The sequence below is a fragment of the Trifolium pratense genome, linkage group LG1 (assembly GCF_020283565.1).
Source record: "Trifolium pratense cultivar HEN17-A07 linkage group LG1, ARS_RC_1.1, whole genome shotgun sequence".
Classification (NCBI taxonomy): domain Eukaryota; kingdom Viridiplantae; phylum Streptophyta; class Magnoliopsida; order Fabales; family Fabaceae; genus Trifolium; species Trifolium pratense.
In genome coordinates, this window is record NC_060059.1 from 3,347,186 (window position 1) to 3,362,346 (window position 15,161).

General features: G+C 33.8%; 2 protein-coding genes across 2 annotated transcripts; both read right to left on the bottom strand.

Moving 5' to 3' along the window:
- Positions 1-5,060: 5,060 nt before the first annotated feature.
- LOC123902740 (exonuclease V, chloroplastic-like) lies at positions 5,061-6,583 on the bottom strand. Its single transcript, XM_045952527.1, has one exon. It carries the CDS (start codon positions 6,581-6,583, stop codon positions 5,354-5,356), a length of 1,230 nt encoding a protein of 409 aa, XP_045808483.1. The 3' UTR covers positions 5,061-5,353.
- Positions 6,584-10,145: 3,562 nt separating this feature from the next.
- LOC123902741 (probable ribose-5-phosphate isomerase 2) lies at positions 10,146-11,832 on the bottom strand. Its single transcript, XM_045952529.1, has one exon. It carries the CDS (start codon positions 11,366-11,368, stop codon positions 10,562-10,564), a length of 807 nt encoding a protein of 268 aa, XP_045808485.1. The 5' UTR covers positions 11,369-11,832; the 3' UTR covers positions 10,146-10,561.
- Positions 11,833-15,161: the final 3,329 nt, after the last annotated feature.

Consider the following 15,161-nt stretch of genomic DNA (forward strand, 5'->3'; position numbering starts at 1 on the left):
TATTGAAATTAAAGTGTTTGGTAAAATTAGATTTTAAAGTGGTTATTAAATATAAAATTACATAATTGATAGTGGGTAGTTTATTTTTTAGAGTGAGTAGTTATTAAATTAAAGGGTAAAAATGGAATAAAGTGTAAAAAGCTATAAGCTATAAGCTCAAATGTTACTTGAAATAGCATCTGAAAAAAACCTATAAGCTAGTACAAAAAGTTTGTTACCAAACACCTCTAATTTTTTGAAACAAGCTTATAAGCTCATATAATAAGCTATAAGCTAGCTTATTTGTGTTACCAAACACACCCTAACTCTAAGCAAGTCTTACTTGGGCACAACCTTAAATAAAATCGTTTGGGCATACTCACATAATTGAGTGAAAATAAATCATAAATAATTAAGTCACATCATTTAATAATATTCATTTTTTTACTTTATGTGTTTGCCTAAACATAATATATTTGGTATTGTGTCTATGATAGAATTTATCCATGCCACTTCTAATATGAAAGAGTGAGCGGTGCACTATTTGTCAATATCTCGATAACGAAAATAAATTTTATAAAATTCATCGAGTGAGACAAGTGGTGTACGGTGCATCACTTGTCAATATCTCGATAATGAAAACAAATTTTATAAAATCCACTGTTGGATTGAAAGATTATATCATATAAATCATTCATATAAATTTTTAGAAAAATTAAACATCATTTGATGTGTTATTGAGACCGACCAAAATTAACGGTATTCAGTAAAAATTCATAAACCGTTAATCTTGATGAGTCTCAATAACATATCACATGATGTTCAATTTTTCTAAAAATTTATATCACTTAGTCAAAATAGCTCTTATATGCTAATTTTTATTTATTATTAAAAAAATATATGGTCAAACCAAAATGTGTGAATAATGCACAAACCAAAATGTGATTCGAACTTTGAATTCTTCATTTTTCACATTTATTGTATTGAATTTAGCCACTAAGTTAATGGACAAAAAAATTCATCCTTAAATTATTTAAATCGAAAATTTTATGTTCGAACTCTGACTCATACATATAACATATATTATGTTCTCCCTTCATATACATGAAAAAACAAAATTATTTTACATCTTTAAGAAAAATAATTCATGTAAATAAAAATTAGTTAGTCTCATTTTATATTTCTAAAGTTATAAAATTATGGGTCATGTTAACATGTGCCCTAAGGGCACATGATAAGATATCTAAATATAGAAATTTAGCATTTAATGATATAAAATATTAAATGTTAAAAGAGTTGATTACACAATTTTCAAGAGCATATTTCCACATTTACTGTATCTCATTAAAATGTGCCTCAAGGGCACAAGTTAACATTTGGGTTATGTTAACCAGTGCCCCAGGGCACTAGTTAAGGGTACCAAAAGGAGTAATTTTTGCATTGAAAAGAGCATTTTTTATACTTATAAAAAGTAGATTACACAATTTCCAATATATTCATACCTTATTTAGCTCCTTAACCAGTACCCCAGGGACACAAGTTAGCATTTTCCTTAACATTTTCCTAAAATTATTAGTGATGCTAAGGAAAAGTAGTGAGTCTCATGGACTAATTTGTTTTTTACCAAGAAGAGTGGAGGGGCCGGTAGGTTGATTTATTTAACCTCAATTAATTAATTGATCAATGAATGAATGATGACGCCCAAGAAAAAACATGATATATTAGGATTAGGTTCACTATACCATCATTCTGTTAAGTTTGGTGTTGGATTTGTTGAGAAAAAAAAATTAGATTAGGTGAAATTAAAGGTGGTGGATCCCTAAGATATCTTTTCTAAAGCAATGTTTTTGCTAAATAAAATGATATAGCTTTGTCATTGCATGTGAGTGGAAAGGCACGTGACCAATGGGAAGGAATAGGTGGAGTGGAGCCTCTCATCATATGTTATTGTTTTGTTTATTATTGCATTGCACGAGATTCCTTCCTTGATTGAGCCCCCGACCCATTGCACCTTTGTTTTATGCCTTGTTTGGGAGTATATAAAATGAAGTGAGAGTTGTCGCTTGAGTTTAGCTAAGTTGACAAGAGGAATCATATTTTATATGTACGGGTTGAGGTTCGATCTTTAACACCCCTCTTGTCAATCTTCAATGTGAAATTTATAGCCACTAGACTGTATAACCAAAAAATAAACAAAGTGAAAGGGAAAAATAGAGAATTTAATTAAAAAATGCAATGCTAATCAATATTTCTGGAACACTGGTTAAAATATTTCGTATTTTAGTTGGGAAAAATAATTGTCTTATTGGTATTTTAAAGTGACGATTATTTTGAGACATGAAATATTGCAAATAAAACACTTTTTATGAGTAGTAAGTAAAAAGGGCTCGATTCCATTTGTTCATTTTTGCAGATGGTTTATAAAAAGACAAAAAAAAATCAGCATTTTGTAAAACTAAAATTTGAGTGATATACCCTTAACTTCAGTTTTCTTCTGTTTGCTTATTGGGCTGATTCTTCTCGATGAAAATGAAAAATTATAATGTGCATTATTTTCAAATCAAATCAACAAGAGTAACAGTCTAACAGATTAACTCCATTACAATGTGCATGATTTTCACTAAGTAGTTTAGATACATCAATTTTACAATGACCGGAGGGAGTATTATTATATCACTATGTAGTCCCGTTACTCCAATGACTTGAAGTCTGTTGAACTTTTGGCCTTCAAAAGATTATGCAGCTTAATGTGCCCAACAACACCACTAGAGCTTGGACTGGAATTCTTCATTCCTTCAAGATTTTAAAGCATGTGTCAACTTCAAGGGATGACCCAGCATCTTTCGATGTCCTGAAGAATCCATTTACCTCTCTAATTACACAACCTTTGCCTTGTAATGGAGCTAGATTCTGTTACACTAGGAACCAAAGAAACAAACAAGGAAACAAAAAGAATAAGAGTGAGGAATGTGACAGGATTTGAGTCTTGTATCCGTTATGTTGAATGAAAATCAAGGCTTATTTTGTGATCACTCTTAGAGTCATTTTGCAATGCTCATGGTAGAGCCGCTACATCAAGAGGCAAGGAGTATAAGGTAGGAATGGAATGTGCAATAATTCCATATGTCAGAACCAAGGATGAAGGTGGTAGCAGGACCATTAGAGTTACACAAGCGAGATCTTACAGATGCCAACTACCATCGATGACAGATGCGAAATATCATAAGAATCAAGTAGTGAATAACACAATTTTGATGTCCAACAATGAAGGTGAGACATTTATAGATGAAGTCACCAGGAGATCTTCCTGATTTTACCTACATTCTGCTGCAGTAAGCAATTGTTAATACTCCACTATAATCAACAGTGGTTTGATGTTTTCCATTGAGAAACGACAACTCACTTGTTTTGTGGCAACGTCATGCGTGAAATCGTGAGATTCAGACATGTTTTGCCACCAAATGCCAAAGTATACAGCACAATATCGTGGTATTCACAATCACACCATACATTGTTTGTTATGCAAGTCATCCATGTACTCAGAATCCTAACTCTTTCACAAAGATAGCTCAATTCCAACAACAATAGTAACGCCCAAATAACCCCAAATCTGAATATACATATTGCATTTGAATAAACCTCAAAAATATACTACCCCAAATTAGAATGGAAATTGAATGTTGATACAATAAACAATTTAGTGATTATTTGAGCAAACATGATAAAAATAATGATGAGGGGGAACTCAATTAAGAAACCTGTAATCGGGTAAATAACAGACCCAATACAGAAACCCTAAAAATTGAAGTTTTATTATAACAAAAAAATCATATCCTTTGTTTTTTCAATCTCAGCGTGCAGTGATTGCTGCAATTCCTCCAATCTTTTCCTACGCGCGCACCTATTCTTCTCCTCGACTCGAGTGCAACTAATTCATTCTTCAATCTTTCGTTCTCAAATCTTTGAATTTCAACTTCCTTCTCAATCTTGAAATTTCATCATCACCCATCTTTTCTAGTTCTGCTTCAATCTTCGGTTATGACTTGTTGAACTTTTCTGTTATTTTCTTGCGCCTAGAATATATATAGATGTTTGACTATATATAACATCATATTTTAATTTTGAGTTTATAATAAGACATTTAAATATGCAGAAAAATTAATAAAGACTTATAAGTTTATATCATTGAAGAAACAAAATAACACTATAATTAAATTCAAAGTGAAAGTTTTTTTTATCAATAATTCAAAGTGAAAGTTATAAAGATGATTTGGTGACTGAGATGGATGAGATAAAGGTTTGGGAAGAGCAACAACAAACAGTTCTAGTGTCTATTCAACTTGCTAGAGACTACCTTCATCAATGGAGTTGTGCTAGAACTCATGACAGCAACACAAATGTTCGTGGCATCAACAACAACACGAGTTGGTTGCCTCTTTCGACAGGAACCTTCAAATGTAACATCGATGCAGCACTTTTCAATGATCAACAAAAATTTGGAGTTGGAATGTGCATTAGGAATGATCAAGGAAGGACTGTGAAAGCAAAAACCATGTGGTTTCATGGCACTCCTCCACCACAAGAAGCTGAAGCAAGTGCATTAAGAGAAGACAATATGTTGCTTGGTGAATTGGAGTATTCAAGAGTGGTTATTGAATTAAATTGCATGCTAGTAGTAAACGCCATCACACATAACTCTATAAACCGAACAGAATTTGGCTCTATCATGCAAAATTGTCGTGCGTTATTACGAAATCACCAAAACTGAGATAGTTTTTGTAAATAGACAAGCTAATTTTGTTGCTTCTAAAAAGTCTAACGAAACTCATATATACAATATGCACAAAATGCGTATTGCGGATTTCGCAACTTTTTACCATCTATGTTGCCCTTCCAGAACAAAGGTGCTCAATTTGAACTTTTAATTTGGCAATAGAGTTATAAATTTTTATTTTTTGTTTTGATAATAGAATTATAAAAATTTAATATCTAAGTATACAGGTTAAGGTACATAACTATTATAAATTATTTAAATTCATTAAAAAAAAATTAAAAAAATAAAACACACACACACACACACAACCACAGAAAATCCCTCCTACTATTAGACATTTGGACTATTCCTTTACCTATTTGATTATTCCTTTAATATAATAATCATGGATCAAGATTCACTCTGTATAAACAACACACAGCTTCACACAATTTTTTATCACAGCCATTGATCTTAAATGGAACGGTTCATATTACATATTAACGAAAACAACTATAAATAATCCCAGCCATCAGTTTTAGATTGGACGGATATGATGAGTAATTGAGTCTAATCCAATTCCAATAATCACTCACTCGAGTCATCATCCTCCGAAAGCATTTATGTGCTCTCAGAATCACCGGTGTTAGCAGGACACTGAGAAACAAAATCACAGAATCCACATTTCCATTGCTCTTCCTCATTAACATAAGTAGCTTCTCTCTGTCCAAACCAAAACTCAAGACAAATTCCAATTTCATTCTTTATCCAACCATCATCATATGCAAACTTTTCTTCTTCCAACAGTGATTGATCCCTCTGAGATTCATATCTCAACACAAGCTTATCATTAGCATAAGGCAGCTTCTTACACATATTTTTGTAACACATCACCACATCACCAAGTGTTGATGCCGAGAATCCAGAATCAACACACGCTGTTCGTAGATCTTTACATAACGTATGTCGTGGATTTAACTCGAAATAATCAAACAACTGTTTAAAAGGGAAGTTGCGATCGGCATGAGCAACTAAATTGTCCCACAAATACTTGTAACACATTAATTGAATCCTTCCATTTATTTTTTGTGATTCTGCAGGCACTGTATCTCGGTAACGTGTCTTTGTTTCGACTATCACCGGTTTATGATCATTTTTTGCCTTAGGCATCTGCATTTCATCGATCTTACCCACCATCCATATACCTTGTGCAAAATCAAAGCTTATTATAGGAAGCTCGCGAGTCAGTCCTTCAAACATTAGTTGATTCACACCATTGATGAAATTAATAAGCTTCAGTGCCATAAAATCTTCACGTGACTTCACATTCACTCCCACGGGTTCCAAAACCTCTCGTTCAAGCTGAGCATGCCGATCCATACCTGCTTTCATTGCTTTACTCTTCCTACTTCTCCCTCCATAAACAAAGGCAAAATCTGGCTTAGCTGCATGGTTCTTCCATTCTTCATAAAAGAGAGAAAATTCCATTTGCTTTTCACACCATTCTGTCTTGGTGATATCAGTGACAAACAGGCCCCTCTTGCTCCTAAACCGGTGCAGCAACGTGTCTTCTTCTCTGGACTTCTTCTTCCTACTAGTACGTACAAAACTGCCAATATCTTCTATGTCAGGATCAGAAGACGTGAATAGCCCTCTCTTGGCTCGCGCTGGAACTGACTCAATGAATGTGCCGATTCTGCAAATCCGGGGTGTTGATGCTAGTGAATGTATAGCAGGAGCAGCAACAGGCGTGACGTGCGAACAGGCTGCATTAGCTAAAGCAACATCAATGAAGGCCATCTCATCATCGCTTATGATCTCAATTGGAAATTTTGAGGATGTTCCTGCCATGGTGGTTGTGATCCAACAAGTTTTTGAATAAGGGTTGTATGTAGTGTGGTGTTATTTCTGCACCAGCTCATATAAAAGGGTTAATTTTGAAAAGTAATGAAATTTTATCAAAAAAGAGCTTGTAAGAATTTACAGTCTTAACCAGCAAGAAAGCCGTTGGAAACAAAAGAAAGAATCTTAGCATAGTCACTAGGTTTCATGGGAAGTGGACAAACACAGTGAAAGCATAAAAGATAGAAAAATAAAGCAAGTTTTGTAGTGGACACACTTTAATAGGGGCCACAATCTTTATGAGCAAATATTGTCAAAATAAGATTGGATAACAGGAAAGAAAATGTTTTTCACATTTAGATATTGTTTGTTGAACACTTCACCTCCAAATCTGGCATTTTTATCTTCCTAGCAATTTTTGTTTTTCAGATTTTTTTCATTCGCTGCTAGTTTTGATTACATTACCCCTTTGGTACTTACAAGATTGGAGCTAAATTTCATTTGTCATTTACTCATTTACTCTTTTTCCCTGAACAATATCAACTTTCATAGAATGCTTCTTTTTACTGTAAGACGGAATATAGTAAAGGAAACCCTGCAATAATTGCAATCTGAGTCACTAGATAAAAACATGAATACTAAGCAAATGTTTGGCAGGCAAAGAATGAAATCGAAAACAAAATTACATGAGTCTATTGGACCATATCTTTATTAATTGACAAATAAATAAATAGATATAATAATCATGAGACATATAACTCCAGACAACTCGATAGAGTTGAGTCAACACACACTTTAATTTATTTGTTCGACTATAGGATTTGAGGGCTTGTGGCTAACCTAATCTTTGCAGAATTGGATGAACTATGAAGTCACGCATGAGGACCAAACTAGCTTATTCGGCCAAGAGAAAGTTGAAAAAAAATAAAAGAACATACCTTAGCATTAAATGGAATCCTGCACCAACCTACCAGGTAAAGTCCCAGCATCTGTTTTTGGCGTGACTATACCAGTTTGCCTATGGTCAAGCACATTGATGATAGCATAAACTACACTCCATGGAAACCTCGTCTTGTGATTCGGATCAGCAGATTCATAAAGGACAGGCCATATCATTGTGAACTAACAAGTTTTAGGATAGAGTATATTTTCCACAACCTAATGTCAACCCAATAGCAAAGCTTTTCATATGGAGAAACTGTAAGCTATTATATTTTCCATAGAACATCAGCTTAGTGTTCAATTTAACATCAGCTTAAAGTAAAAATACATTGATCCTTAGGGGAAAGGAACTTCCAAAAGAATTAAGAGTAATCTTGTACTCAAATAAAATAATTTCACACACTAGCAAGGTTCCATCACAGAGACGCAAGCTGATCAACTTTGATATTCGCATGACGCGATCTTAATTTTTTTAAGTATACAATCATTAACATTAAGCTAGTTTTGCAGCTTACTTCTTAATGCATCAATTAAACATGTCGCAGGCAAATCAGAACCGAACACCCTAGCCACCTAATTGATACTAAACAGCAGTAGTATACGAAAACAACAAACATTACAGTTTAGAATTGTCATTGATCCAAGAGTAGAAGGCATTCAACAAAAAGGGGAACAATTTGTAAGTGGCAGCAACAAGGATTAGAAAGTGAATAAAATATTGAACATGTAAAGAAAAGCCAGTGGCATTAATGGAGTATGGTTTCTTCATTCATTATCAATTACAAAATAAAAACATCTCCATCAAGCTGTAGTTTTCACAGCCTGAAAAGGGGTTACCTAGGTAGTCAATCTCAGATAGTGGCGGAGTGGCCGACCCCAAAAGTTATGGAAACAAAGAAGCCCAAGTCTTTAAGACTTAAAGTAACCAAACAGAAAGGTGAAAAACAAAAATAAAGAAAATAGCAACAAAACAGAGAGGTTGGAAGAAGAAAAAAAACCAAAAAAGTCATATTAAAAAAATAAAAGAAGATAAGTAAGAGACTGGAAACCGGGAAGAGGAGAAAACAAGATTCCGGTGGCATGCGGAAGCTGGACGGCGATGGCGCTCTGCTGGCACGCAAAACATGGGATGCAGGAAACTCACAGAAGAGGGAAGACAGATGTTCTGGGCGAACACAGAGATGAGGACTAAGGTTCGTGTGTGAAAAAGCTAAATTACCCCGATAGCATTTTAAAAAGTAAGGGCAATCTGGTTTTTCCCCAGACAAATCACATGCGCGTTTGTGAAACCCGCTACGCAGCCTGCAAACATGCAGAGGACGGCTGTGACTTCAATACTTGCCGCGCCGAACCACTCTACCGCGGGCAGCCACTGCGCTACCACGCTCTGCGAACCACCACTATTGACTAGCTAGATCAAAACTAAAACATGTTTCAAAATATTGCACTTACAACACTGATATCTGTAGTGAATTATGCATGGCTCAAAAAGATAGCTGAAGCAGAAAACTGAACGGGGGACACGTCTATATTTAAGTGAATGCTCTTAAATCAATTAATTTCACCATTACCTCTTTTCAATTTCATTATCTAAGAAAAATGCTCATCTTAAAATATTAGCCTTGCCTCATTTGTTACCTACTGAAATTGGAACCCTGGGGATCCACATAAATACCTGCAGGCCTACAACAATAAACTCAAATCATAGAGGATAAAAATCAACATAAAAAATTTCTTTCTTCTGGACATGACTCGGAAGGCCAGACTTGTTAGGCATGACTAAGGCAAAAGAAAGAAGTGTAGAAAACACAAATCTTGTTAATTAGGCAACTAGGCATTACTTTATGGTTGGCACTCCAGCCTTTTCAAATAATAAGTATTTCAGCTTCCGAATTTTCACAACAGAATGTTATACTTCAGCTACTTGTTTTAAATGCAGGAAAACATGCATTGTTTCTACTTTCTAATGAGAAAAATGCCATCCTTATACCAACTAGCTTACATCATATTGAAGTTTTTCAGATAAAAATAATAAGGGAAATCAATATTGCAGAATTTAGTCATGTGAATAGAGGTACTGCTGGTTACTAACACAATTGGACTTACGACATATGTGCATGTGGTCAAACATAAAAATTGAAATTTTGAAGTATTTTCCCATATTTAAGCAGAAAAAAACACGGGCATAGGTATATATATGGTTGAGGTTTCTTTTCGATAGAGGTTTAAGCAAATGTAAGTAGCTAACATGAGATATAAGACAACAATCAATCAATCCTCTTCAAAGTCAATGAATGGATAGTTGTCATCTTCTTCAATAGAGTGGCCAACTAACTGGTTTCAAACGTAAGTAACAAACTAAAATATAGACAAATAAAATATAAAATATGAAAGACAGAAAGAGCTTCCAATGTTTGCAAACTCGGTTGACAGGAGAGGAGTGTCTCCACTCAGGTACCAGATATAGACTTTAAAGATTAACCGTGTTATCATACATCCAAACAGCATCTAAGCTCGAAGAAAATAATTTCTGAATTGATAACAATTTTGATAACACCAGAGAAAACAGCTTTGCAGCTAGACAATGACCAAGAACCAAATATGCAATTCAATAGTAGCAAACTGAAGGGAAAAAACGAACAAAACATGAATTAGATAAGTTCAATATGATAAACACCATAATTTCAACAAGAAATTGTGTGGATGACTAATTCGGTACACCACGCACAAAATCCCTTGTTTAAGCTTAATATTCATCTTAACAACAAGTCTCAATTTTCTTTCTTCTTGCTGAAATAAAGTCAAAATACAAAACTAAACTATTATTCAAGATACTTTCTCCAACAATCCAATAAGATCATATGAAAGTACCCCGAACCCCTAACAAAAAACATAACAAGAACCAACTTTTCTAATCGATTCACTTGAATAAATATGTTTCATACTACATCATATAAAATGTTAGAAACCCATTTGAAATCATCAAAACCTTCAGCAATTAAACCTAAATAATTATTCTTCTAAACTTTGATTGTGAATTCTCGACTACTTATTCTTCACCGTTAACCCGAGTTCACCTGCAACAATAACAGTAGTAGCCATATCCAAAAACATTCCATGCTCAACAACACCAGCAATATTGAGAATTGCATCACTTGCAACCTTCAAATCACCAATACTCTTTTCAAAATACAAATCAACAATATAATTCCCATTATCAGTAACATAAGGTTCTTTCTTTTCACCAAAAGTTCTAAGCTTTGCAACACAACCAGATTCATCAAACAGATTCTGAAGCCTACCAGCAGTAAATTTCCAACAAAACCTAATAACTTCAACAGGCATAGCTAAACCGCTACCACCTAAATAGTTAACCAATTTTGACTCATCAACAATACAAACAAATTTCTTACATGCACCTTCCACCATTTTCTCTCTCAAAAGTGACCCACCACGACCTTTCACCAAATTCAGATAAGGATCAACTTCATCAGCACCATCAATTGCAAGATCAACAACAGGGTGAGAATCTAGATCCGAAAGAGGGATCCCTAACGAAACAGCTTGTTCATGGGTTTTCGTTGAAGTGGGTATACCAATGATGTTTTTCAGCTTTCCTTGACGGAGAAGCTCCCCGATTCGGTCCACGGCGTGTTTTGCCGTTGAACCGGTTCCGAGTCCGAGAACCATGCCGGATTCAACGTATTCAACCGCTTTGTATGCGGCGATTTTCTTCAAATCGTCTTGGGTGAGGATAACGGAAACGGATGAAGAAGGTGAGGAAGGTATGAGGAGACCGGCTTCCATGGCGGCTTTTGCGGAGGAGATGAAATGGGGGCAAGGAATGGCCATTTTGGGTTTGACGGTGGTGGTGGTTGCGGCGGCGGTGGAGGCAAGAGTGTATTGAAGGGAATGAAAAATTAATTGAAAGTTATAAGCTATTTATTATTAATTAATTGAATTGGGATGCTAAAAAATTATGAAGAGAAAAATCTGAGAAGATAAGTTTAGGGTATAAGGTTTAAAGATGTGGTGGTGAAGGAATGGGTGAAAATTGATAGGGTTTTAAGATTATATTAGATTAGAAGAGAAGGGTTGAGGATTGTTTGGCTGCGGGGTTATTTATATAGGAAAAGGGGGAAGAATGAGAATAAGCACTTATTTTGTGTTTGTTTGTTACAATTCAAACACTGCGTTTGTTTTGAAGTAAAAATTGACGCGTTTCGCGCGGTCTCGGATCTTTATTCTCCAATCCAAAATCTCATTGGACTATAGTATAGCACACGCAAAAAAATATTTTTTGTTATTCCATTTTATAAAATAAGTATATTTAATTTTAAATTTTTATACATATATTTTTAAAATGTTGTGTAACAACTGATATAACAAAAGTGTATCATGATGTGGAATGACATATTTTAGTAGGAGTAAGAGATTACAGATCCCGTTAAGTTTGTTGAATCTTTAGGATCAATTTTTGCTATTTGGAGATTTAAATTGAACGATAAAAATTGATCTCTAATAAAAATAATAAATAAAAACTTGAACCTTTGATTTTTGGAGACCCTAGACCGTCAACATGTTTGCCCAGGCCTAGGGTCGGTCTTGAGGATCGGTTCTAACAATCTCTAATCATTATTTTTAACTGGTATATATGAGTAGGCATGGACTTGCCTTGAAAGTGTGTTGGGTGTGTTGGTAGTGTGGAATCTTCTATCCATCTCTTTTTGCATTGTCCAAGTGCTATGATGGTGTGGTACAAGATCTTTCGGTGGCTAGGTGTGGTGATTGTCATTCCTCCATCTCTCTTTTTGCTTTTTGAGGTTTTGAGAGGTTTCGCAAGAAATGCGAAGAATCGTTAAGGCTTCTTATTGATTTGACATGCTACTCTTTGGTGTTTATGAAATGCGATGAATAGTTTGATCTTTGTAAGTGGTTCCTTCGTTCTGAAGGTCATTGTTGATGATGTTAAAATTTTGAGTTGGAAATGGTGTTTAGCAAAGACGGAAGTATCTCTGTATTTATTTTATGAGTGGACATGGGATCCCGGAGAGTGTCTCTTTCATTGATTTCGAAGTGTTTTGATTGTTTGGGGGCTGCTAAGGTCGGTCTCGGGTTACTCCAATCCCAAAAGCCAAAAAATTTGTCGCAAGAAATTTGGATTATTTTTAAGGAGCACTGTCTTAATGACTAAAGTCGTAAGAAATTTGGATTATTTTTAATTTATTGGCCAAATTATAGATTACTGCTTTCGTCAAAAATAGAAAATTACTACTAAACAATTTAATAAAATTATGAATTAAACTAAAGGTGACTTAATACAAAACCTTGGTTCAAATATATTTTTTCTCTTTATACTATTTGAATCTATGATGATAGTGGTCATTAAGCTAAATTCATGGAGTATTTTACTAGTACAAAACAACACGCAACTTTTACAATAAACATGATTGGTCTTATTTAGCACTATGCACGCAACAAACATACAAAACGTGCACCAAAAGAACTGTTCAAACTTGCAAAAACTCTCAATAAAAGTTAGCTAACTACAAACTAGTAATTTTCACCCTATTAACAAATTAGTTTGTATAATTAATTTTTAATGAGTGTTTGATGAATTATCGACAATTTTTTAAGGATAAGGAAAAACTCAAATCAAAATAGTACTCATATTTTACGCTTGAAAGTTGGGCCTATGGCAGTGAATAAAAAAATGATCAACATAAACAAATATCGTTTTAGGATTGTAGTTTGAAATAGTTGTATGATTAACAAGGTTAATTACTTTCTAATTAAAGTACTACTACAATTGATTGATTAATTAATCATTACTGTATGAACTTAAACACACTTTAAAGTTGACATAGCCCCAGGTCCCAAGCCATCATGCATGAATTAAGATCTGTATGGATGCATGAATTAATTGAGTTAAGAATATTCCACCAATAGTAAGTAGTCAACATTCAAAGTCTTTGGAAGGCTTCTTGCTAAGTTATCCTCTTTTTCGTACTTTAATTAATGACCAACAAAATTGATCGGTTACAAATAAATGAGCTCAATTCCTAACCAACAACTTGTATTTTTCAAATTCAATTTTTTTTTATAGACAAAATTCTTTATTCTTTGTACAGTGGCGTCCATTTATATACTAACTCCATGGAATAAAAAATAAAATAAAAATTGATATGTGGTGGCAAACAAGGCATGAGACTTGTTGCTTTTGTTACCACCGAATCTCCGCATATCCCTTTTCAATGGATATCATATTTTTGTTTCTGTCATCATATTTTATTTTATTTGTTTGTAAAAAATTAAATATAATGGCATTTTTTCTTCCCTTTGCTAAATGAATATCTTTATTGCAATTGCAAATATTAATTTCTCTAATCAAATGTAATTGCACCAGATGAACCTCTTTTTAAAAGTTGATAGATTCTTAGAGGATGTTTGTTTCAAATTTGTTCATAGATCTATTAAAAAAAAACATCTGTTTGGTTAAGTTTAAATATTCTCTATTGAACTAGGAGAAATTATTCAAAATATAGAAAAGAAGAAGGGAATATATTTTTACCTAAAAAAAGGGAATATATTTTATGTGGTGGACATCGGATCCTTTTCCGATCCAACTTCAAGTCTATATCTTTGAGAGATTATGTGCTTTGAGATTAATCCGTAACAGTTTATATTAATCAAATCTCCAAAGCAGACAATTTCTCGAAAATATGGACTTAATGTGGGATTGGAATATTGACGCCGGCTATCGAAAAATACCCACATATGATCATGGGTCGACATCTTTTAGTCACTTAGCTTCAATTGAAAGCTACTGTTGCGGATACACCAAAATTTATAATACACATCAATGCAACTTCAATATTAATCAAGTGAAAAAAAATTATGATCTTGGACTAGGATGAACAATCTTGTTATGGTTGAAATCATATGACAAAATTTATAGTATATCGGTATATTTTGACATTAAATTAATAAATCTTACCATTAATTTAAGGGTCATGCTAACATGTAGTACTTTTAAGACACATTTTAAAATTACTTCAAATAATAATTTTATCTTAAAAAAATAAATATTTGACTTTTAAAATTATAAAATACACAAATTTCAATATAAAATTTCTTTACCGTGCAAAAAATAATTTACTTGTATATATGACCATTTGCACAACATCTTCTCATGATAGGTCCATGATTCGGCTGCGTAGCTAGTGTCGGTGGGTCACATTTTGTCATGTGGACCATGTTTGTTTATCTGCCATTTTCTGCGGTGCCCAAATAATACGTACAAACATTGTGACTCTGATATTGGGAATCAGGTAATTGATCTAGGCATGGCATGGGCAAAAATTTGTGAAGGAAGAAACATTATCCATTATCTTATAGATGTGCACATTTTAAATTGAATTTAATGTATCAAATTGAATTGTGTTATGTTTAATTATCAACTGCTAAAATATTTAGATTGCTCAAGTTCAAAATTCTTGCCAAAAAAGACCTCTTCAAGAGTTTAGAATAACTGAGGTAGTCAAATTATCCCTACTTGAGGAGAAGGTCAAATCCTTGCACAAGTCAAGCAAGTTGTGAAAGCAGGACAAGGAGTTATGGTTTTGGAAGAAACATCAGTGGTCTA

Bases quoted from the DNA above. Each gene is read 5' to 3' on its own strand.
- LOC123902740 (XM_045952527.1), bottom strand. From the start codon at position 6,583: ATGGCAGGAACATCCTCAAAATTTCCAATTGAGATCATAAGCGATGAT.
- LOC123902741 (XM_045952529.1), bottom strand. From the start codon at position 11,368: ATGGCCATTCCTTGCCCCCATTTCATCTCCTCCGCAAAAGCCGCCATG.